Source organism: Rhineura floridana, chromosome 6 (genome assembly GCF_030035675.1).
Source record: "Rhineura floridana isolate rRhiFlo1 chromosome 6, rRhiFlo1.hap2, whole genome shotgun sequence".
NCBI classification, from domain to species: Eukaryota; Metazoa; Chordata; class Lepidosauria; order Squamata; family Rhineuridae; genus Rhineura; species Rhineura floridana.
In genome coordinates this window covers 59341326-59365081 of record NC_084485.1, presented here as the reverse complement: position 1 = coordinate 59365081, position 23756 = coordinate 59341326, and the positions used below count along the sequence as shown (strand labels likewise).

At 40.5% G+C, this 23756-nt stretch overlaps 1 protein-coding gene across 1 annotated transcript; it reads left to right on the top strand.

Annotated features, from left to right (window-relative positions):
* Positions 1–872: 872 nt before the first annotated feature.
* On the top strand, positions 873–7847 carry DDX20 (DEAD-box helicase 20). The gene is made up of 11 exons (XM_061632017.1): positions 873–1172; positions 1384–1478; positions 1862–2030; positions 2304–2418; positions 2522–2664; positions 3063–3201; positions 3696–3758; positions 4178–4256; positions 5044–5149; positions 5244–5345; positions 6593–7847. Exons 1-11 carry the CDS (start codon positions 971–973, stop codon positions 7696–7698), a joined length of 2319 nt encoding a protein of 772 aa, XP_061488001.1. The 5' UTR covers positions 873–970; the 3' UTR covers positions 7699–7847.
* Positions 7848–23756: the final 15909 nt, after the last annotated feature.

The following is a 23756-nucleotide window of genomic DNA, read 5'->3' as shown; positions in this document are numbered from 1 at the left end:
AGGATAGCTGCCCAATCCAATTCATTTTTATATGTAAGTAAATCCCAAGATTACAATGACTATTATACCCAATATTCCCAAATTGTGATTGTTTAAGACTGCAGCCTCAAGGTGCTATGCTTATTATTATATTTATTATTGTTATTAACAGAGGATCATCCGTGTTTATTTATTTAAAATATTTATAAATACCACCCTTCATTATCCCGTTCCAAGGCAGTTTACAAATAGAATATATGAAAACAGAATATATGAAAACAACCGTGCCTCAAAACATCAGTACAATAACCAAAGTAGAAAAAAACAAAAACATATGACTAAAACCGAGGTACCATATAAGACAACGGTCCTTGCCCCAGGGTTCTTCCAATCTAGAAACAGACTCACGGGAGACAAAAAAAAAGGGGAGAGGTTAATAGGACACAGCGGCAGAATGTCAGATTATTGCAATTACATGCAGTACAAGCTTATATTTGTTTACTTGGCTTACTCAGCAGTAAGTCCCATTGAGTTCAATGGAACTTACTCCCAGGAAAGTGTAAGTAAGACTGCAGCCTTCAAGCAATTCAATGGTTTTGTCATACAAAAAGAGCCATAGCCAGTACAGTCATACACGCCTCGGGATATCAAACCGAACCGTGCTCTCTAATTTCTTATTCCATTTTAAAGCTGCCTCTGTTCAGCCGTTTATATCCCCATCTTCAGTCCAATTCCTCCGCCCCAAGCAACTTTCGCCTACAGCAGAGAGTTTTATCTCGTACCACCGGGGCCAAGCTGTGTAAGCTTACATCCCTCTTCCGGTCTTAATGGTTTAGTGCTCCTCCAGTCATCCAATTATTTCCGCGCTTCCCGTCAAATTCTTCTCTCGCGCGTGCTCCGTTCGGCGCGCGTATCTACATTGTCAGCCACGAGAGGTCCCGTGTCTCGCGATACTTTCCCGACGGCTCTGTTTTTTCACTCTCTCTCCAAAATGGCGGTACCGGAGGCTGCTCCTGCTAGGGCATCGGCTGAGACCTGGCTCCGTACTCGGGACGTGCTTATGGAGGAAGGGCCGGAAGACTTCGGGTCGTTGCTGTTGTCGGCCCCGGTACTGGAGGGACTGAAAGCTGCCGGGTTCCTGAGGCCTTCTCCGGTGCAGCTCAAAGCCATCCCGCTGGGGCGCTGCGGCCTGGGTGAGGGGGGCAGTGCTTAGAAATTGGGATGAGGGGCGAAGCTTTATGCCTAGGATATCGGAGCGGTGCTTGCATTGTCGGAGAGATTTAGGCTGCAATCTAATGCATGTCCAAAAACGACTAGCCTAATTTACTTATTTCCCTTGCCCTGCGCTTCTAGTGATGTTCTTTTGGCGGCTTCCTGACACTGTACTCTTTATTTACTTTTCAGATCTCATTGTGCAAGCAAAATCTGGCACTGGTAAAACATGTGTTTTCTCTACTATTGCACTTGATTCCCTTATATTAGAAAGCCCAGTTACGCAGGTGAGCATTGTAGTTCTGTGTGAAGTTTTGCTACAAGCTTCCAAATGATGCGAATAATCAAACATGCTACTAATTACAAGGGCAGATCTGTTCAGTGACAGCTTCATTCCACTCATACTCCCTCATAAATGTTTTGTGTAACTGTTACACATGGCTTTAGGCTGCTATTTAGGTGTACTTTGCCAGCGTAATCTGCATTTATTGACAGAATATCTGGCCAAGACTAATGAGAATGCTTCTTCTACCATGACTGTATAAATACCACAAAAGAGATGTCACTTATTGATGCTTTCAGCTGTTCTGGGAGGTTAATAATCTAGGAAATACTGTATATTTTGTATTTTTTTGCCCTTCTAGTCTATTCAGAGTTTGACCTTTTTCAGATTTTGGCCTTGGCTCCTACCCGTGAGATTGCTGTACAGATTCATGCAGTTATTACCAGTATTGGGATCAAAATGGAAGGTTTGGAATGTCATGTTTTCATCGGAGGGACCCCTTTAAGCCAAGATAAAATGAGGCTGAAAAAATGTCACATAGCAGTTGGCTCTCCTGGTAAGACAAATATAACATTGCAGATGTTTTAATTAATTTTTATCTTGTGCTGCAAAAACTGGTGGTTGTTATCTGTAAATGTATTTTCAGAGCAGAATTTGATAACTCTGCACCTAGACAGAGTATTATGCAGTCATATTAAGCAGGATACTGTGTTTACTGTTATTTTGGAGAAAGTATGTTTGTTTTAATTAGGTGAGTTGTATAGATTTTCATAACTACAGTTGTTTCCATAAATACTAGAGATGCTAAAGTGACTTTTGTCATTGGCAGGGCGCATAAAGCAACTCATAGAGCTGGACTATCTGAAGACAGCCAGTATTCGCCTCTTTATTCTTGATGAGGCAGACAAGCTTCTGGAAGAAGGCAGTTTCCAGGATCAAGTCAAGTAAGAGTAGCCTACTAGTAATCATTATAAATTTGTCTTTTGAAATATATTTGGTTTAAAGAGATTTTTCTAAGTGATGCTTTCCTCTCCTTCTCTTCTTTAGTTGGATTTATTCTTCTCTACCAGCCAACAAACAAATGTTGGCTGTTTCAGCTACCTATCCTGAATCCTTGGCTAATTCTTTGTCTAGATACATGAGAGATCCCACCTTTGTGAGGTTGAATCCCACTAACCCAAGTCTCATTGGTATGTACGATGTGTTCTTTGTATTTCTACACAACCCCCCAAATACTTAAGAGATGTATGCTTAATTCTAAAGCAGGGTCGGGGAACCTATGGCTCTTCAGATGTTGCTGGGTTTTAACTCCCATAATCCCTGATGAGTGGCCATGCTGGCTGGGACTGATGGAACTTGGGAGTCCAACAGCATCTGGATGACCACCATGTACACCACTCCTGTTCTAGACTTTACCACATTGGCAAATGTGCTTTGACTGTATTGTCTGCTCTGTCAGTGTTCTGAATAAGAACATTTCAGCCAGACATATTGGGGCAGCCACATATTAATTGTTAAATTTGTATGCTTTTCAGCAAGGAATTTTTGTTTGTGTATGTAATATATAAGCCCATCCTGTTTTGGTTAGGGTTGAAGCAATACTTCAGAGTTGTGAATTCTCACCCGTTACCTCATAAGACTTTTGAGGAGAAGGCTGAGCATTTACAGGAGCTGTTCAGCAAGATTCCTTTCAACCAGGCCCTGGTCTTCTCGAATCTACATAGCCGGTATTTTATGTTTGGTTTTTAAAATCTGGAATAGCTAAAATAACAAGGAATTATCTGGGATTCAGTAGCAATGTTCCTGTTTTGTAACTGAAAGCCTAAATGCATGTGAACTTGGGAGAGAGAGAAATTATGGGCAAGACCATCAGGCCAGTGACTTTCTAGGGCTGTAGGATTGGCCTTCCATGGTTTAGCGTATTATGTAAAGGGGGAAAACAGTAGAATAAGTTTGTTTCTAAAAAGGCTCAGATCTTTTAAAAAATATTTTTATGCATTAAAAAGTTAAGAGTTTATCACATATAAGCAGTTAGGGGGGAAAGGTTCCAGACTGAATCAGCTATGCCTGTATCTTACTGTGCAAGGAGCAATATGCTGCTAAGCATAACTATTTTTAAGATATTTGCCACAGATTCTTGTTATACAGTTTTGGGGAGTTAAGGGGGCATTCATGAAGTGTTATGCTGTTAATACATTCATTTTCTGTCTGTGTTTTTAAGAGCTCAACACCTAGCAGATTTGCTGACATCCAAAGGTTTTCCTGCTGAATGCATTTCAGGCAAGTGTTGTAGGCCTCGTAAGTTTCTTTGTGTTGATATCAAGTTTCAGGATTGTTTTTTTGTTGCATTGGTTCTATCAAGGCACATGTGTGTAAGAAGAATGGTTGTTTCAAGCTGCAGTTATATAAATATCAATTTATATAAATATCAATTTGGGATTAAGTCCTATTGAACTCAATTGGAATTACATCAAAGTAGACATATATAGAATTGTACTGTTAGACTAGTATTGAGAATAGAAGAGTGTGTCCTTGTGTTAGGGAATTCTTAACCAAATTATTTCTGAGGTACAGTTTTAAGTGTCCAAATTTGGACAGAGGTGTCTGAGGAGGGGAAGTACAGAGCAAATTTCCCTAATGATTCTGCTAGTAGGTTTGTTGTCCGGTCTTCACTTCTCCATTTGTCTTTGTTTCTGTAGGCAGTATGAATCAGAACCAACGACTTGATGCCATGGCTAAACTCAAGCAGTTTCATTGCAGAGTCTTGATTTCAACTGATTTAGTGAGTTTTTTTTTCTTGTTTAGAATTCAAAGTGTAAAGCTTGCAAATGTACTTAATGTAGAACTGACTTGAAGGATCTAGAAACTCCAACTAAGCTAGTGTAGTTGTGTCTCCGGGAAGTGAGAATACACAGAAATATAATAATGTTAGAAACTGCATTCTTTGCACTAAAGTATGTTGTAAATTAAGTCTGAGAGGAGGAAAAATACTGACCACTATCATACTAATATTTTTTTTCTGCTTTCTCGAATGACTTTCTCAAGTTCCACTGTCTATTCCCAGCATATTTCTATTAAGGTTTGTACAGACAATTCTGAGCAAGAATGCAAGCTAAAAATCCCAGAATTCTGCCACCTGATTATGCATAATATTTACAGAATAGTCTCATTGGGGTCAATCTAGAGAAGTTGTATGCTTTAGATTGCATTGAAGTTTAGGATATGGTTTAAACTGTAAAAGTCCCAGGGAAATAAGTGTCTTCAACACTGTAATCTTTTGTGGATTGTGCCCGCTTACTCTAATGAAACTATTCTGAGGCAAGTGTTTTTGAGGAATGCAGCCTGCAGTGTTAGAGAGTATCCTTCTGAACTAGAGCAAAGGGCTTCTTATGTATTCTGATGTGTGCGTGTTCTACATTTTCAACTTTCCTTAATTGACTGGGAATCTGCAGTATTTTATTCACAGTACAGTGAAATATCTGAGGAAGTCTAAATTAACAGCCTATCTGATGTGCTTTGATTATTAACTAGTTACTACTGCCTTTAACTTTACCCTTCCTTCTCTTCAGACTTCCCGTGGAATTGATGCTGAGAAGGTGAATCTAGTCATTAACTTAGATGTGCCTTTGGACTGGGAAACATACATGCATCGAATTGGCAGAGCTGGGCGCTTTGGTAAACACTGCTTTGAGTTTGCTATGCAATGACGGTAGGTGGTGGATCTACAACTCTATCCCACAGATTTATATCTCTCTGTGGTTTGTTACAGGAACTTTAGGGCTAGCAGTGACATATTGCTGCCGTGGGGAAGAAGAAAACATGATGATGAAAATTGCACAGAAGTGTAACCTTCGGCTTCTTCCTTTACCAGGTACAAGTGTTTCTGGTGTGTGTGGGAACTTGGTGCATGAATTTGAGCATGCTGTTATGCAGACTTGGGGACCTGTGGTCCTCCAGATGTTGCTAGACTACAACTCCCATAATCCCTGGTTATTGGCTGTGCTGGCTGGGGCTGACGGAGTCCAACAACATTTGGAGGACACAGGTTCCCCATCCCTGCCCTTATGAATGGTGCTATAGTAAGTATTTCAGAGTTAATAAAGGCAGTTAGGCTGCAAGCTTACTTTTATGTAAGTCCCATTAAATTCACTGCAGCTTACTTTGGGTAGATATGTATAGGATTGTACCATTAATCATGGAACCATAGTCCCATTCTGAATCTTAAGTAGCTAGTGAGTTGATTCCTGAGTAGAAGTGCTAAATTATTTTTGGAAAGTTATGTATTGGAGTTTTTAGTTCTTAAATCATTTAAAGTCTATAAAGCTAGAATCGTCGGCAATATAATTAAGAAGCTAATAATTAAAACCGTAAATAAAGAACACATTTTATCAAATACACATTAGTAGGAGCTGCTTACTTTGAAAATCTTGTGAGCTTTAACTGTATAATAATTGAGAAGCAATTCATCTTACCTGCTGTAAAGAAGACAAACAATGGTTGCCAACAAGATGAATGTAGATATAGGAAGTTCTTCCTTATTGTCAGAGCAGTTCAGCAATGCAATAAGTTGCCTAGAGAGATTGCGAAACTTTTTCCTTTGGAAGCTTTCAAAATAAGACACCTGTCAAGACTATTTTAGGTTATTCTTTTTCTTGTGGTGGAGTGAGTTGATCATTGGTTTACAGGATCATTTACTATCCTGCAGCTCTGAAAAGTTTGCAGTATTATGGAACATCATTGGGCTTGTAGCAGTACTTTTGCATCTATTAACTTCCCTCCTAAAAAGCGGATAACTTCAAATTTGACACATTTATGCATTCAAAACGTATTGAATGCAAGTGCTTGCATTCAAAGCATACTGAGTTGTTTTCAAGTTCCAGTTTCTTTATTAAGAAATGCTTTGCTGTGCAGTGTCCTGAAAAATAGTTCTAGGATTAGAAAGGATAAAATGTAAAATAATTAGGGTAAGAATAAGCAGGGGTGTTAGATTTGAAAGAGTGAAGTAATTTTGATTATGATCTGGTGGTGTCCTTTAATAGCAAATATATCTATGTGAGGGTTTTTTTAGAAGAAATACTATGTGTTGCTCTTGACTTACGGCATTTTTCTCTTGTGAAGAACCTATACCTCCTGGGCTCATGGAACAATTTGAAGACTGGGATGTAGAAGTCACTGCTGTCCCATATCCCAATGCTTCACTGCATGCATCTTTGTTGCCAGCTAAGACACCAGAGGGGACCATGCAGCATACAACAGTAAGCATCAGTGCTCCTATTATTGGTGAAAATACTCGTGCAGCCAAGCCAAAACAAACATTCAAACAAAAGCAGTTGCTTAAAACCAAAAAGGAGCATACAAAATTAAAAATAACCAGGAATCCACAGTCTTCTCATAGTATCACCCAGCAGAAGCGTCAGATAGAACTTGATCTTCAGACTGCTGGGCAGCATAATGAAGAGGTGGACAGGGAAACTTTGCAAAACATGCTTCCCAAGATCCCTTGCTTGTCATCTTATAAGGACCAGCAGTCCACCAATCTATGGAGCATGGCAGAGTTTGTTGAAGATTATGAATACTTCATTAAGGAAGGCTCTGAGAGAGATGTGGAAATAATCAGAAGCTATACAGGTCCAGGAGAGCAGCATCAGCATCTAGAAAGTAATGCCAATAGAATTTGGACAGGAACAGAATCCAGCTCACATGCTGCAACAGCTCATGAGTCAACTGGAGAGTCTGATAGCGATAGTAGCTCTTACAGCTCTGGGTCATGCACCTCTAGCTGTGAGGATCAGTCATATAGCAAAGTCTTTTCAGACACACAACAAAAAGACAGTGGTGTGCTGTCATCAGATCAGACTGTTCAGAAATGTGCGTCACAGTTTGGTGGTGTCCCTGAACCATCACAGTTCCAAGGGAATCCTCAGCCCCAGAAGATGATGAAATGGAATGTAAAACAGTGGAAGGAAAGCCACTACCCTCGCACTACCAAGCCCTCCAAAACAGAGATTGTACAAAGTGCATCTGAAGATAAAAGTGCTCCTTTCCATCAGTGTGAGGATCAGAGTTCTGAAGAATACTGGAGAGCATATTACTGTGCATGGCGGGACTATTATGCACAAGCTTCTCATTCATGCTACCAAACGTATCGGAGACCACTGAACTTGCTAAATGTTTATCATGCCAATGCAGTCTATTTGGAAGAGTTGCTGAGGGCTCACAGATAATGGGAATTTCTTCCACCTAAACATATTAGTAGAATCTTAGATCACTTGTCTGCTTCTGTTCATGCTCTTCTTACATATTCTTTTATTTCATGTACGTGCTGTTTTGTATACTTTCCAAAAGGTGAAATGCTGCAACAGTGTTGCTAATAAATAGTTAAAAAAATAATGGTTTATATGCATACTGAAATTTTGTTCATGGCATTACAGTAACCTACTGATGGGAAATATGTTGCAGATGGTCCTTTTTCTTCAAATTTATTTTGGGATACACTTGGAAAATAGTGTTGCCTTTACTTTTTTCTCATGTATGGTAAGCATCTTAATTTGTGCAGAATTTAACATGTTCATATCTGGATGTTGGATGTGGAACAGACTGTCCTTAAAAATACATGGCCATTTCTTTTGCTTTTTTCTATGATCTCAGTTGAGTTGTGGCAGTGGTCTTACTTAAGATGCCTATATTCCCATCCAGCACAAATGACTTGCTCTTTGAGAGATAAGATGGAGCCTAATTATCCAGAATGCTAACTTCTTTCTCTGGATTCCACATCTTGCTGCTCTGAAGTCCTTGGTAGTGGATAGCAGGGGCAGTAGAACAAATACTAATAGTCTAAGATGGGGAGGGAAAAACAGTTAAAGATCTGGATAGATTCTAAACTCTACAATGTTTCTTAAGGTTGGGGAAAATGTAAGCTAATTGAGAAATAGGTTAGAAAGAAACTTTAGAAAGCAGACTCTTTAAAAAAACCAAAACCAAGTTTGATTTCTATTCCTGATGAAGTCCATTCTTAGATCCTTCTTTATTACAGTATTCCAAAGAAGGAACTGTTTGCATTCTGCATACATCAAGTTCAGCATACAATCTATAACAGGTACTTGAAATCTCAGCTTTTCAATTTTTTAAAAAAGACAGCAAAATCTTTTTATTTTATTTTGTCCTGTGAAGGACATGATTGCATACATATATCTTCCCAGTTTTATCTTCACAGAAATTGAATTACAGCCATAGTGCTTCCTTCTGTTTAGAAGTGGCATAAATAAAGAGGCGTATCTCAATTAATGCATGTTGCTGATTTAAATAAAATTTAATTAAAACTGTATAAATAACACTTCCAGAGCTAGATTGCGTTGGCCATGTGATAAGAGTTTTAATTATATATGTTCAAAAAAACCCTATGAAGCTATCATTGAACCATCCTCCAGAGAATACCAGTATCAGGCTTCACATAAGGGAAAACTTTAATTAGAAATGAAATTACCTGTTAACTCTGCAACTAATTGTCCTGCTTTGTTTCAGCTGCTCTATATCCTATGTAAAATCATGACATGATGGGGGACTGAGTGGGTAAATGTATGATTAATGGTGTACAGAGAGTCTTCCCTCTCTGTCTTGTTAATTCAGACCCTGCACAGGTTGATTATAGGGACAATGTTGCTCCATTTTGGCTTTCCCCCCCTGTATTTACTGCCCCATAGCTGAAGCTCTCTGGGCGGTTTACAGCAATTAAAAACAATAAAAACAAATATACAAATTTTAAAACAAAAAACAATTTAAATTTTTTTAAAAAAAACAATTTAAAAACACATGCTAAAATGCCTGGGAGAAGAGGAAAGTCTTGACCTGGCACCAAAAAGATAACAGTGTTGGCGCCAGGCGCACCTCGTCACAAAAATTCTATAATTTGGGGGCCAACATTGAGAAGGCCCTCTCCCTTGTCATCCTCCAAGCTTCCCTCGGAGTAGGCACCCGGAGGAGGGCCTTAAATGATGAGCATAGTGTACAGGTGGGTTCATGTTGGGAGAGGCGGTCCATCAGATATTGTGAAATGTGCTTGCCTAACAAATCCAGTTGGTTAACCTAATTCTGGCAATGAGAGAGGATAGTCATGTGTCCTAGTTTAGAACTCCAGTGTGTGCATGCAAGAGCTACCCCATTCATTTCAGTCAATCATTTTGCATCCTTTAAAGTCCCCATTCCACTCCTCGGTCATGGGGCAAATTTTTCTCTGTGTGCATTAGAATACCATGCCTGTAGGACTAGGATTACAGTGGTTGAATCTACTGCTTTCTAAAAGGATATTTCCCTATTGTTAATGAGCACTTCCACACACTGTTCACCCTTCCTATGAGTGTGTGTATCAAGGCCACACTAAACATAACTTGGAGCAAATAGCTCTGAGTGGTGGCTTTTGAACTCCTCCTGCCTCATGTTCTGCGGTTCATTTCCCAATTGGGACTTCCCATAGCTGGTTTTTTTTTTTAAATCATGGGAGATCCTGAATAGAGATCTCTTGAGTTGCAACTAGTTTAGCCCTCAGGTTTGTTTATTCAACGCAGCAGGGACCTGCAAACCACATGGCACCCATGCAGAGCAGCCCATACCACTCCCTTGCCCAGACAGCCTTGTTTTCTGCACGTGGATGACAATGTCCACTTGAGTGAAGTAGTGCTGCTGTTGCTTGGAATTCCAGCATGAAATCGTGGCTTTTTGTACAACTAATTCTATATTGCTAAAGTCCTGAACAAGCGGAAAGTGAGATTTCCTGTGTGACTGCCACTTGTTTACATTTCAAGAGAACTTGAAATACAATTATCACATCTGCCTCACATTCCTCAGCTTAAAGATGGAGGCCCACCTTTGAAAGCTGTTCTAGAGACTGAAAGGCATTCTCCTGCTTGTGAGCTTCCACAGTCACTGGGCTGGCTGCTGATGGAAACAAATGTTAGACTAGATATACCACATTCTGTTTTAGCAAAGCAGTTCTTAAGATTTTCAACAGAGGTACTGGGATAGTTGTTAATTACTGAAGTAGAAATTCGACCCACAACAACTGTAGTTAATATAAAGCATACTTTTTATCTTTATAGTCATGTTTCACAATGGAAACAGAAAAATGATGCCATCTAGTGGAATACATGTCTTATAACGTGAAAGGAATACCACCCCACAGCTATCGCTGAATGATGACCATTCCTTGGAAGCTATCGATGCCATTCAATCAGCAGCAATGCTAGAATCAATCACTTTTCAGTTTTGTCTGTATTGGATCTCTCATTTCCTTCCTAAAGAGATCACAATTAGTTCCTCTCCTCCATTCACCTCAGTTTAGGATTCCCTTTTCTTTTGTTTAAGCTTCTGTTGAGTGCTGGTCAGTTGCTAATGGATCAGACCTCTGTAACCTACACTCTGGTTTCTTTAACATTTATTCTCTTTAAGTGGAATTTCTGAATTGTAAGAATATTTTTGAAGATGCATTTGAAACTAGTAAACTATAATGTTTGTAGCATTTGATATGCATTTTAATTGCAGTCAATGGAAGATGAGAAGAATTAATTATTTTTAGCGTTCTAGGTGTTGTACAAAGAAAAGAGTACGGTTTCTACCCACAGCCTTACATTGATCTCTAAATCCAGGGTTGGGTGTTGCAAAGGGGGAAAAAAATTGTTTTTGGACAACTTGACCAGTAGGAGTGTAATGTGATGTTCCTGTATTAATGTATATATGGTAAGTGCTGTTTGTATAGAAGATACATGGTAAGTGGAATGAAAGAGGAGGGGGGAGTAAATGAGCAGTAGAATGCTGGATGATTGGCTGAGTGTTTGGATGGCTGAGAGTATAAATGGAAGGATGACAGTTGAATCTGGGTGGACGTTGGTGGGTTTTAGAGGTGTTTGAGAGGTGTTTGGAGCTGGGTGTTTGGAGGTGGATGTGGGGAGAGTGTGGAGTTCGGATTAATACTAAGACAAGTATCACAGGAATAGATGAAACCATATGCTTATGTGCCTTTATAACGTAATCTTGTTATTTCTAATATTTAATAAACACTATTTTGGTTTACCGGAGGCCTGATCCTTGGCTGGGGAATATACAGACCAGAGGGGAGGGCAAGGTACTTACCAAGGCTGAAGGGAAACTGTAACAATTGGTGGCAGCGGTGAAGGGAAGAATATAACACCACAAGTATCTAGAGCAACCCTGAGTTATGAGTTATCTGCAGTGATACAAGGGGGTTGGGAACAGCATAGGCACGCAGTCACAAATATAACCGGATAGGGAGACTCAGGCAAGGTCTCTGGGAACATTGGTTGTAGAACGTGACTGGTGGTGCTGCCTAGCAGGGGGATCTATTGAGATCTGTGCTAGAGCGGGGAGAGAAACCATAAAAAAAGGACAGTCCGGACTGGTGGAGTCCCTGGTGGTGCCTAGTGAAAGGCAGTAGCCACGAGCAGGTAGGAACCTGACAGGGAGAGCCAGGGAAGGGCATCACATATATCCACACCTCTGTAGCAAGACATTAATGTATCTTAAGTCTTGCAGTACATACTAATCAAGTGCTGTAGCCCAGGGGTGAGGAACTGCTTTCATGGACTGTCTTGGAGCTGTGCTTTAGTACTGTAGCACAGGTTGCCTTTATTAAAATGAGTGTCACACACCTCTTGGCCTCTACCTGGAGCTGTCCAGGAATGGCCAACTTCTTAGTTTTAGTGACCTGTTTATCTTGACTCCAAGTGCTCAGGATTAGACTATCATTCTCAGACATGAGCCACTGGCAGGTTGTACCTGGGTGTCTGCCTTGTAGGAAGCAGCCCACACTGCTTTTGCCCTGGAGAAGGCCCTGGAGAAGGTGGTCCCTTGCAATCTAGATGTAGCCCATGAACAGCTTGCATTGCATCAAATTATTTTTGGACCAAAAGGACATTAATAATACAATCTTGAAGCAATAGTCCTGTTGCTCTCAATGAGGCTTTTAGGCGAGTGTAGGATTGCAGCTTGAATGGATGAAATGCTGGAGTCTAGTATAGACAAGTCAAATAATGTTTCCTATTGCAGTTACCTGCATTTTATAGCAGGAATGGGGACCCTGTGTCCCTCCAGATGTTGTTGGATTAGAACTCCTATTGTCCGTAGCCAGTGGCTATGCTGGCTGTTGCTGATGGAAATTAGAATCCAACATCTGAAGGGCCACTGCTTTTCAATCCCTGCTTCATAGGGTCAGGTTCCAACTAAGCCCTGATCTCTCTTTCTGGAGTGAAATCCTCTTCGAAACCCAATTAGCAGAACAGGAAGGTGGGTCTTAATTTGGCCATTTAGGCGGCAGCAGCAGAAGGAGGTGAGTAGGAGGGAGGCAGTAAGCTGAGACAGGGAGAGAGATATTCAGCCCCCCTCTCATATTCATGCAGAAGTAGTGCCTTCAAGAGGCTGTTGTTTTGGGGATATGTTTAACATCAGGACTAGGCCCTGATGAGGCTGTATTCCATTTGCCTGAGTGGCTGCAGCTTCCCAGGACACTCTCCCCCCAAACCAACAGACCTTGCAGTTGTGCTGGGGAAGGAGAAGCCAAGCCTGCAAGAATGGTGGGTGGTGCTACTGGCAGGGGCAACATCAAAGGAGCAACACCAAAGGGATCATACCCTTTAATAGTTTTATAGAACAGGGTTTTATATGTGGTATTGGGTTTTTCCCCCGCTCTGTGTTTTTCTGTAGGCCACTTCCAGGGTGAGTGGCGGGAGATGGTCTAGAGTGCTGTGTGTTAGTGGAAAGTAGTTTCATGTGAGAGTCCAATCCAGCATGAAACTGCCATTCCTGGATGGGAGACAGTGGTTAAGTTTTTGTCCCAGGTGAGAACTGGGGTGTGAGTCGCACCCAATAGTTTTCTTTGTTTCACTGTCTCCTAGTTTGATGTTCCATGCCACTACCTTCTTCTGTATTCCTTTGTTTACTAGAGGTGGGTCAGGGAAGTAAGTGTCTTGGCCAGGGGTGGGGGTGCGTGGGAGTGGAACATCCATCCCTGTGATGGTAGATAGGGGGAGATGTGATGGTCTAGTTATATCAAAGCCTTTCACTTCACCTGCTGTGTTTCAGAATTTGGGGATGCCTGTCAGCAACCCCCTGACTTTTTGGTGATGGTGTTAAATGCCAGATCTGCCCAAAATGAAACATCTATCATCCGTGATTTGATATGGATGAGGGGGCAGATTTAGTGTGTATAAGTGAGACTTTGGCTGATGAGCTTGGTAACCCAGTGCTAACCATGCTGTGTCCATTTGGGTACTCAGTTGAACCCCATTCCAGGTCAGAGGGATAGGGAGGGGAGTTGTAATCATTCATAAACATTACATCTCTCTCATCGGGAGACCAATCCACATTATGTCTGGGTTTGAGGGGTTGTTTGTGTTTTTGGGTCAGAGAGACTGAATGGGGATGTTGTTAGGGTACCATCCAGCCCGCTGTGCTGCAATCTCCCTAACCAAGCTGGTGGAGGTAATCTTGAATGTGGTATTGGAGAACCCCTTCACAGGTGTTCAGGCACTTCAGTATCCACTCTGAGGCTGCCTCAAGTGAGCCAGCTGGAGATTTCATGACCACCATGGCAACCATCAATAGTCCAATGCATGTGACCAAACATACTCACGACCTGGTCTTTGCCACAGAGATGACTGGAGGACTCGCTGTGAGTCAGTTGTTACGGATGGACCATTCCTTGGTAAGGTTTGGGCTGAATGTAGCTACGCCACTCTGCAAGTGTGGGGGACCCATTGAGATTGCCCTCAGAGACTTATGGAATCCAATAGATGCCTGGATATTCTGGGGGATTTTCCAGCTGACATGGCTGGTGCTCCTGTGGAGGCTCTTGTCTCACTGTGGAATGGTGAGATGTGTAGAGCTATCAATACTATCTCTCCTAAGTGCCCTTGCCTTTGCTGAGGAGCAGGTTGGGCCCATTGGTAATACAGTGACCTATGTGTGATGAAACAGGAGGGACGGAGGCTAGAGCATGGGTGGTGTAAATCTCAGTCCAAACATGACTGAACACAGGTAAGGTTGCAGTATTGTGGCTACCTTGTGATAGTGGTGATGGTGAAAGAAAACTTGCTTCTCCGCCACCACTGTGTCTGCAAGTAGCTGTCCAGTAGAGCTTTTCTGAGTGGTGAATGGACTGTTCTTAGAGCTAGCTGTAGAGGATTGATTGAGTAGATCTAGGGCATGATTAATGCTTCACTGGAGGAGAGGAAGGTACCATCTACCTTGAAGGAGGCTGTGGTGTGTTCCCTCCTGAAGAAGACCTCCCTGGACCCAGAAGTGTTAAACAACTATCACCCCAGTGGCAAATATCTCCTTTATGAGCAAGGTGCTGGAGAAGGTGGTGGCAGTCCAGCTTCAAGCATGCATGGAGGAAACTGATTACTTGGATCCATTCTAGTCTGGCTTCAGGCCTGGCCATGGCACTGAAACCACCTTGGTCACCCTAGTTGATGACATCTGTCAGGCAAAATAGGGGAAGGGCAACCATACTCATTTTTCCTGGAACCTGGCAACTTTTGATACTGCTGACCACAGTATCCTGGAGAATCTTGGGAGGTGGCAGTTGGGGGCAATGTGCTCCAGTGGTTCTGCTCATACTTTCAGATCTGCTCCCCAAAAATCAGCATGGGAGTCTACTGTTCAGCACCATGGGAGCTGTCCTGTGGTGTTCTACAGGGTTCTGTCTTGTGCCCTATGCTATTTAACATTGATGTGAAGCCACAGGGAGCTGACATCAGATTTGGAGTGAGGAGTTATCAATATGCAGGTGACACCCAACTCTATCTCTCTGTTACACAAGAATTGGGAGAAGCGGTTGAGGTGCTGGAACGGTGTTTGGAGTCAGTGATGGGCTGGGTATGGGCAATAAATTGTGTCTGAATCCTGAAAAGGCAGAGATGTTCTGTCCAGAGTTCTCAAGTCCAGGAGGCAGTGAGATGGCCTGTTCTGGGGGGGGGGGTTGCATTCCGCTGGAAGGAGTAGGTCTGTACTTGGGGGTAATTCTGCATCTAACATTGTAACTGGAGGCTCAGGTGGCCTCAGTGGCTAGTAGTGCCTTTTTCCAGCTTTGCATCCTTTTGGACAGAGTTGACTGGGCAACAGTACTCCAGGCTCTGGTAACTTCCAGATTGGATTATTGCAGTATGCTATACTTGGGCTTCCCTTGAAGACTACTTGGAGGCTTCAACTGCTCCAAAATGCAGCAGCCAGATTACCAGCTGGGGTTCCCTTTAGCACTCATATAAGCCTTGTTTTAAAACAGCTGCATTGGTTGCTATTTTGTTTCTGGGCATAATATAAGGTGCTCACACTCGTGTTTAATGCCCTAAATGACTTTGTTCTCAAATATCTGAAAGACTGCCTCCTTCCCTGCAGATCTTTTTGGGTTCTGAGATCAGCAGTGGGGGCCCTTTTGGTAGTTCTCAGAAGCTTGGTGTATATGTGTGTGGGTGTGGTGTGGTGGTCTAATATGTGCAATGTAAGTCAAACCCCATGCTGTACTATTTCTGCAGCATAGTAATACATATGAAGTTTTGTATAGTTATATGCAGTTTTGCATGTGTCTGTGTATGTGCTCATTATTTAGGAAACCTAGAGTTAATATGCAAGAACTTGTTTGTATTTTTTAGGAGACCTCTAAAACTGTTCTCTTCTTGTTGAGCTTAAGATGTAAGGCAAGAGTTTGAGAAGATCAAGATTTTCAGAAAATTTCATTCCCAGTTAGGATGCTGGAGTTGGAAATTCTGGGATTGGCAGCCATAGGTTTACTTAGCCAAATAAAAATGTAGACCAATTTGAACACTACAGGAGGGTTTCTTCCTCTTGCAGAGCCAGCAGCATGGCCTTCAAAAGGGAAGCTCAGCTCCTAATTCCAGCTGAAGATCCTACATTTTATAGGACTTTCCTGTGAAACTGATAAGGTCTGCCATTAGGATATCTGGTATGGCTAGATACAACCTTTTCTCTCATAATACTAAAACTTGGGGTTACCCAAGAAATTGATAGGCAGTAGATTCAGGACACACAAGAAAATAATTCTTCACATAGTATATAATTTCATGGAATTCACTGCCACAAGATCTCTTTAGGAGGAGATGAGACAAAATCAGAGGATAGGCTTATCAGTGGATATAAGCCGTATTGACAAAGTGGAAAAGCTTCACATTCAGAAGCAATACGTCACTGAATGCCAGTTGCTGCAGGGAGGGTGACAGCGGAAGAAGCATATAGCTTTCAGGCCCTACTTATGGACTTCCAGGGCCATTTTGCCTGGTCACTGCAGGAAGTGGGATGCTAGACTAGAAGGACATTTGGTCAAATCCATCAGCATTTTTCTTGTGCTGCTGGACTTGGAGCACCTGCTCTAATCTCTGTAATGATGCCAGTTAAAAAATTCTACAGCAAGAGTTCAGTGCTTGTGGCACATATTCCATTTAATCCAGATTGGATACATCAGGTACAGCAGTGGCACAAGACACAGTACTGTAAATGATATACAAGTTTCAACATATGCACTACAGTTTCAAAAGAAGACAACAGGAAACTTAGGATTCCTTAGAAAGTTTTTCTCAAATGAATCTACCTGCAGTTTTGTACAGTACATTTTGTCTCAGTTGGTCGTGATGTTTTGTAAGCAAAGCCCATTTAGAGTATGAAAATAAAAAATACAATTGAGAGACAATTCTGATAACATGAAAACCTCTAACGCAAACACCATTGCATTGGAATGTCTCACTGATTTATCAAAAATATACCATCACGCATGTTCTGTAATATATTTCATTGGTCCATGGAGCCAGCTGCAACTCCAGTCATGGTCACTACAGAGAACTGAGAAAAAGGAGACAATATGGATTTTAACCTCTTAGTTGCATGGCTGTTTGACCTGCCATGGGAAGCATTAGTCTGCAAAGAAATGAAAAGCAATACACACATGCACGTATACACAAAATTAAGAAACCTTTGACTGAAAGCAAGACTATAGAAGGATTATTTATCATTTGGTCCCATGACTGATTAACCTACAATAATCAAGACAAGAAAAACAAAAAAACTGACATGCTAGGTTAGGGCAACTGTAAATCTAGCCCTGTGGTTCCTGATCTTTTCACTCAACAATGAACTTCTCTTAGTTTCCATGTCACTCGATCTGGGCTTGGAAATGAAGACATCTTGACCTGCAAGTCCCTTTTTCAAAAATATCAATGTTCATCTCTGATATCTTGAGGAGCCATTCACTCAAAATATCTACCTTCTTTTGATGGGTCCCATATAGAAATTGCTGGTATTTTGATAGCAGTGAAATGCTCCAGAATATAACACCACAGATGAATGACTGAGTCCCTCTGTTCTTCACTGTTTGATCTAATCAGCTTGTCCTCTTTAAGGCTTAGGAATGCTGGTCATCTTGACTTACAGCCATTGGTATATTTCCAAGAATTCATGTAGTTCCTTAAAAAACTAACTTCTTCCATCAGCAATCACTCTGTATGATGGGACATCTTATTTGGCATCCCAAAACCATTTTGTATACTTATTGGAGTTTTAATTGATTAACCAAATGTCCACAAATTTAGCACTTAACCAGAGAGGAAATTATTTTTAAAACCACCTGCATTTTACGTGTGGCTATACTGAGACATTAGAAAGTCAGAGTGGCTTGTTCCAGGAGACACAGTGAGTCATGAACAGAACTCGAGTTCTGATCAACAGTTTTACGGCACAATCCTAAGCATGTTTAAGCAGAAAAAAGCCCCACTCACTTCAATGGGACTTAACTCCTACATAAGGGTATAGAGGATTGCTGCCCTAATCACTGAACTAATCTAGAGGGAGTACCTCATTGGAGGGAACATTTGTCTATGGCCATTGCTATTGAAAACCTGAGTAAACAAGGAGACAGCTTGATTTTCTGTGACTGACTAGTTTTTGAGAGGGAAGAGAACAATAAATTAATTATTCACTTTTTTAAAAAAAAAAATCATTTTCCTGGAGATTACAAACCAACTCAAGATTTGTATACAATTACATCAATTGAATAAAGGTGCACTTTCCTGTAGAAAAGTTTTGTACATCTAAGAAATATTCATCAGAATGTTAAAATAAAGTTTTCCGCTTATTGCTTTTCTCTTTTTGGTGATTCCACCCCCTCTTGTTTGTTTAATGGTCTGAAAGTCAGAAAATGAAAAAAAGGAAATATTAAAACATAAGACAGAATTCTGATGGAAAATATGAATTCAGTCATTTGATCTACTGCATTGGATCTGCTGTAGAGTTTATTAGAAAGAATTTTTTTAAACAATAAAATCTAATAAAGCCTACCAGATCACACTTGGGGGCAGAGACTTTGGTCAGATGAACATTTTGTCTATTTAGGTATTTCTCAGTAGGTAGGAAAATAGTTGCAAATATTGTTAAAAGACCCATAATCCCCTACTTAAAAATGTGTGCTTTAAGTCACATTCCTTAGATTCTAAGACATTATGCACAGCTATGTTTTTCAAAGGGGAGAATACTCAGTAGTCACATTTGAAATGATCCAACCAAAGAGAAGCACTTTTGCTTTCAATAGGATAGTTAGGCATATGCTTAAATCTAACATATTGAAACCAATGGGACTTAAAAGTACTTAGATTGTGCCCATTGTTTCTAATTCACCAACCGACTGAGATTCACAGTCGGAGATATCCCTTTTCTGAAAGCAGGGGAATTCCATATACTTGCAAAATAGAATTCTCATGCACATTTGTCTGTTTGCAGAAGTGAAAGGAAGATTTGGATCATGCCAGTTGACAGCAGTGAGATTACCAGGGTGGTAGTTTCACCACCCTCGGAAGCTCAGGGGGTGGTGGCCTGGGAGAGGGCTTTCTCTGTGGTGGCCCCTAAGTTGTGGAACTCCCTCCCCACCGAGGTGTGTTTGGCAACTTCACTATATAGTTTTAGGCAAATGCTCTTTACCCTGGCCTTTGACACCTGAGACATGTATTTTTAGGACCCACCCTAATTGGGGATTTTAGGATTTTAAAATTGTCTTTAATGTCATATTTTGAAGTTGTTGTAACCCACCCCGGGACCTTTGGGTGAAGGGTGGCTAATTAATGATGATGATATTATTTTAGAATGAGCGAATTGTCAGAATTTAGTTTGTGGTGATATTCTAATAGGATAGGATGCCATAAATGCAAAAACATCAACACGTTGTTATTCTATGGACAATGATTTAATTTTTGTGCCAGTCTCCTAATGAAAAAGTAATAGTTATAAGCCAATGAGTTAGAAAACAAGAACACACATTCACCATAGCTGGTGCCTTCACTAGTGCAAAATAGTTGGTATCACGGAAATAACATTTTATTTCACAGTCAACAGATTTAAAACTGTTGCTGCTTTTTCTCATCCAATTGTGGGATTCTAGAAACTGGAGCTATTAAGTAATATCCACTGTTCTTCCATGGACAGAAGAAGCTTACATTTATAGAAGGAGAGTTCATGTAGCGACCCCTTCTGAACCTTTCCATAAGAGCCATTCTCCTGTGAATGAAAGTTCCTTCTGTTTACAGAACAGACACATTATTTGCCATTCACTATTATTAAAAATGGCCGAGGCTGCACATCCTGCAGCTACATTGCTAAAATCCAATAGTAGTCAATGTGATTTCAGCAGGTTAATTATATTGCAGGATTGCAGCTTTAAAGTCTTGAGCAGGGAGGATATTGCAAACTGTTAATACTTCTGTATGTCTTTGGCAATTGCCTCGACCTTCAAGTGCACTGCATGTGTGCCAATGTGATGCTAGAGATAGGCAAAAAGAAAGAACATTCCACCATCACAGGAAATGAAACTAATATTCCAAGCAACTGTTGACGATTTACATTTAAATTTGTGGGTTTGATGCAGACAAATTCATTTTGAAGGTTTGAAAGAAAAAAATTCTAAAATGCCAGCATATTGAAATAAAGAGCCTGTTCATATGGGCCATACAGCAAGGATTGTATTCAGTGAAATTCTACTCAGAGTAGACCCACTGAAATTAATAAACCTAAGTTAGTCATGCCTATTAACTTCAGTGGGTCTACTCTGAATAGGACTGCTATTGAGTACTACCCCAATTTTCAACTGTGCAAATCCAGCTAGGTATTTGCACGTTCTGATTGTTTGAGCCACACAAAGAAAGAAACATGCAACTCTTGAAGTAAAGGCACACTCTCTGTTGGTATGGTCAGTTACAAAGAAGAACTAGGTCCCTGTGTTCTTCAGAACTGTGTAGGAGGGAATTTCCCCTTTCTTTTTCCTCCACGACAAGCTTCACCAGCCAAAATTAAAAGAACAAGGTCCACATCTCCTTTGCATCTGGTAGTTGCAATTCAATACTGGCTTACTTGCTGCAGTTTATCATATCACAGACTGCAATGGTTTACGGAATTAGAATGGCTGTTGTTCTGTTCATAAAGTAGCACATATACTTGGTGAATGGTGCCTTCACTAGTGCATGGCAACGACATACAGCCCAACCCAATGCCATTGCTGCAAGCCAGCATTTGCCTGCTGCTTCTATGTAATGGTGCTGCATAAATATGCTTTTGTCATGTTGCATGGAGGCAAAAGAACCAAATGTGGTCCTTTTTTGTGCGATCATTTGGACCCTAATAAGAACCACAGCCCTGTATTGGAGGTTGGAGGAATTTTTTTTTCTATAGAAAGGCTGGATAGGAATAGACTGTGGCTTAACAGGGTCAGGCTCTTCTCACAGTATAATATGTTTTTCTACCAAATCTGGCAAATTATCTGCCATTTTATAACAAAAAGGGTTTGTTTCTACTAGTGTTGTGACATATCCTGCATGTGCAAAAACATCCTGTGTTTTAGCCTCCCTTTGCACCGATGTAAATACGGTGAGGGCAGTGAAGGATGAAGCTTCAAATTGACTAGGCAGGAGCTGATCGGTAAGGTATAATGAGATGTAATGAAGTTAAATGAAGCAAAGGAAAGTTTAAATTGGCAGCACAGAATCTAATGGTCAGTTCTCTTAGACTGTGCACCTGCATCACAAGAGAAATAGTAGGAGCTTACTTTTACTGGAGTGAATTAAACAGGATCACCACTGAGACAATGAAATCCTGGCATGCAGGGACCATGTAGTACTTAATTTCAAAAATCAGAGGTAACAGAGCTCAAGGTTATTTGTTGGCTGCATCCTCTGGCCTACAAAGCTTTTCCCCAATCCTAGGTGTGTGGGACTGGTTATAGTTATTCAGTAATAGTGGTGGTGAGGAATGTTATTCTGCAGAGAACAAAGGGCACATCCTTACTTGCTCCAAGGCTAAGCCCTTGTATTGAAAAAAGGTTCTTGGACTAACTTTAAAGGGTAAGTTAAGGCCTGCTTCATATTACTAGAACTGTGTTTCTTAAATGGTGTCCTTGGAATCCTTAATTCCTCAGAAGCTTAAGGGGAACTTTTGATGAGAGTTCATGATTGACAAGTTAACATCATGTCTATTACATTTTTTTCTTACAAAACACTGGTACAGTTGAGTATTTTAAGATGGACAGTTACTTTGTGCAGGGCAACAGGTAGGTCCAACTGGCTTGGTCACCACCCCACATCAACTACTGTTGGATCCTTGGACTCAGCATGTAAGGAATTCTGCAGCTGATGCACCAAAGTTCCTTGTTTGATAGCTCAAAATGGAAGGGGTTCTGAAAAACATTGGGCTACAAGACATCTGAGAAAATAGAATAAACCAAGAAACAAGTTTGTTGTTAGTAGATGGTCATATGTTACATAAAGTTTAAATTTTATTTGGCTGAAAGGTATGTTACATTAGAACTGGCTAATTTATTTCCTTTTGTACTTTTTTGTGGTTTCCAAACACTATTTGTCCAGTGCCTTTAACTTCAATGTTGAAAAGCAAATACAAATAAAGTCTGAAAAAGACAACCTTTTAAAAAAACATTTTTTCATGCTTTTTTTCTTCTGAACATGATACTGAGTTTGCAAACCTCCATGTTTTCACAGCAATACAACTTCAGGATCAAAAAATGTCTGGGCTACATTTGTGATGGTTTGCCAAAGTAAAGCAAAGCTGCAAAAGACATTATGGAGTGAACAACATATAACACATTTGAAAGGGAACACAAAATACATTAAAGATTAAATGGGTTCAAAAAAGTTAATAAATTGTGTAAAATTTGTGACAAAAGAATAATACAATCTACAGAGTTCTGTATTATTGTAAGCCTGTCAACATGGATGGCAGTCCCACAGGTTTACACCAGGGGAGATATATCATGAGAACATTGGTATAAAACCTTACAGGTGGTTATGACTCACAGTCCTACACTTTCTAAACAGTATAACAATATTTAACTAGTGGTGAACTATTTTTGAAACATATTTAACCATCTATTAACAGTGTTTTATAAATTGCTTAAAAATGGTACTCTAATATAAAGTATAGAAGCGATCCTCCTCTTTGACAGGAAATGATGCTTTAAGAAGGGAAAGTCAAATATTGTTAAATTGCTTTATCCACCAAGCTGATGCAATCCAGAGACTGTCACTAAGAGCCACAGGACTGTATTACAAAAATGAGACACGCTATCAGTCCATGCAAAACAGTTGGCTCCTGAAGTAATCCTACCAAGGACAGTTCCACTCACTATCTGGCTACTATATACAATGGGAGACACTTCCATTACTATTGAAGAAACACATATGAAACAGAAAAGAAAGCATGGGCATAGATTACAGAGTATTTCTGAACATCTGGCACAGCTGCTTTGGATGATTTTGCCCTCTTTGAAATTTCTGTGTACAAGATTAAAAAATAAAATCCCCCCAGGCTTACTTTTTTAGACTTTAAAAAAATACTAAACTCATTATTCTAGTCATACCCTTTACAAGCCAGTGATAACAAAATAATTTTTAAAAGCAGAAAATTGTGGTGGATTACCAAAGCCTGTCTTTTTTTCACAAATATGATTCCCCCCCACAGACAATAATTAGCAGACAAATACACTGTTTGCAACTGGGATTTGTGTTGAGTTAAAAGGCAATTACAAAAACTGTCTTAAGAAAGAATGCCACACACAATGAAAGTTTTATTGGTGCTTGTGTGTGTGTGTGATTGCATGCAGGTCTCTATTTTGCTACTGTGCACTAAAGGCTGAAGCCTGCAAAGACACACTCATGCAGAAATGGGTGCACAGTAAGTAGAACCATTAGTTCCACAGGCACTACGTAAAGCTTGTTGT

Excerpts from the sequence above, each read along its gene's own strand:
- DDX20 (XM_061632017.1), top strand. The coding sequence starts at position 971 with ATGGCGGTACCGGAGGCTGCTCCTGCTAGGGCATCGGCTGAGACCTGG. Across the intron at positions 2,419-2,521 it reads AGTTTCCAGGATCAAGTCAA|TTGGATTTATTCTTCTCTAC; the intron begins GTAAGAGTAGCC and ends TCTCTTCTTTAG. Across the intron at positions 3,759-4,177 it reads GCTGAATGCATTTCAGGCAA|TATGAATCAGAACCAACGAC; the intron begins GTGTTGTAGGCC and ends TTCTGTAGGCAG.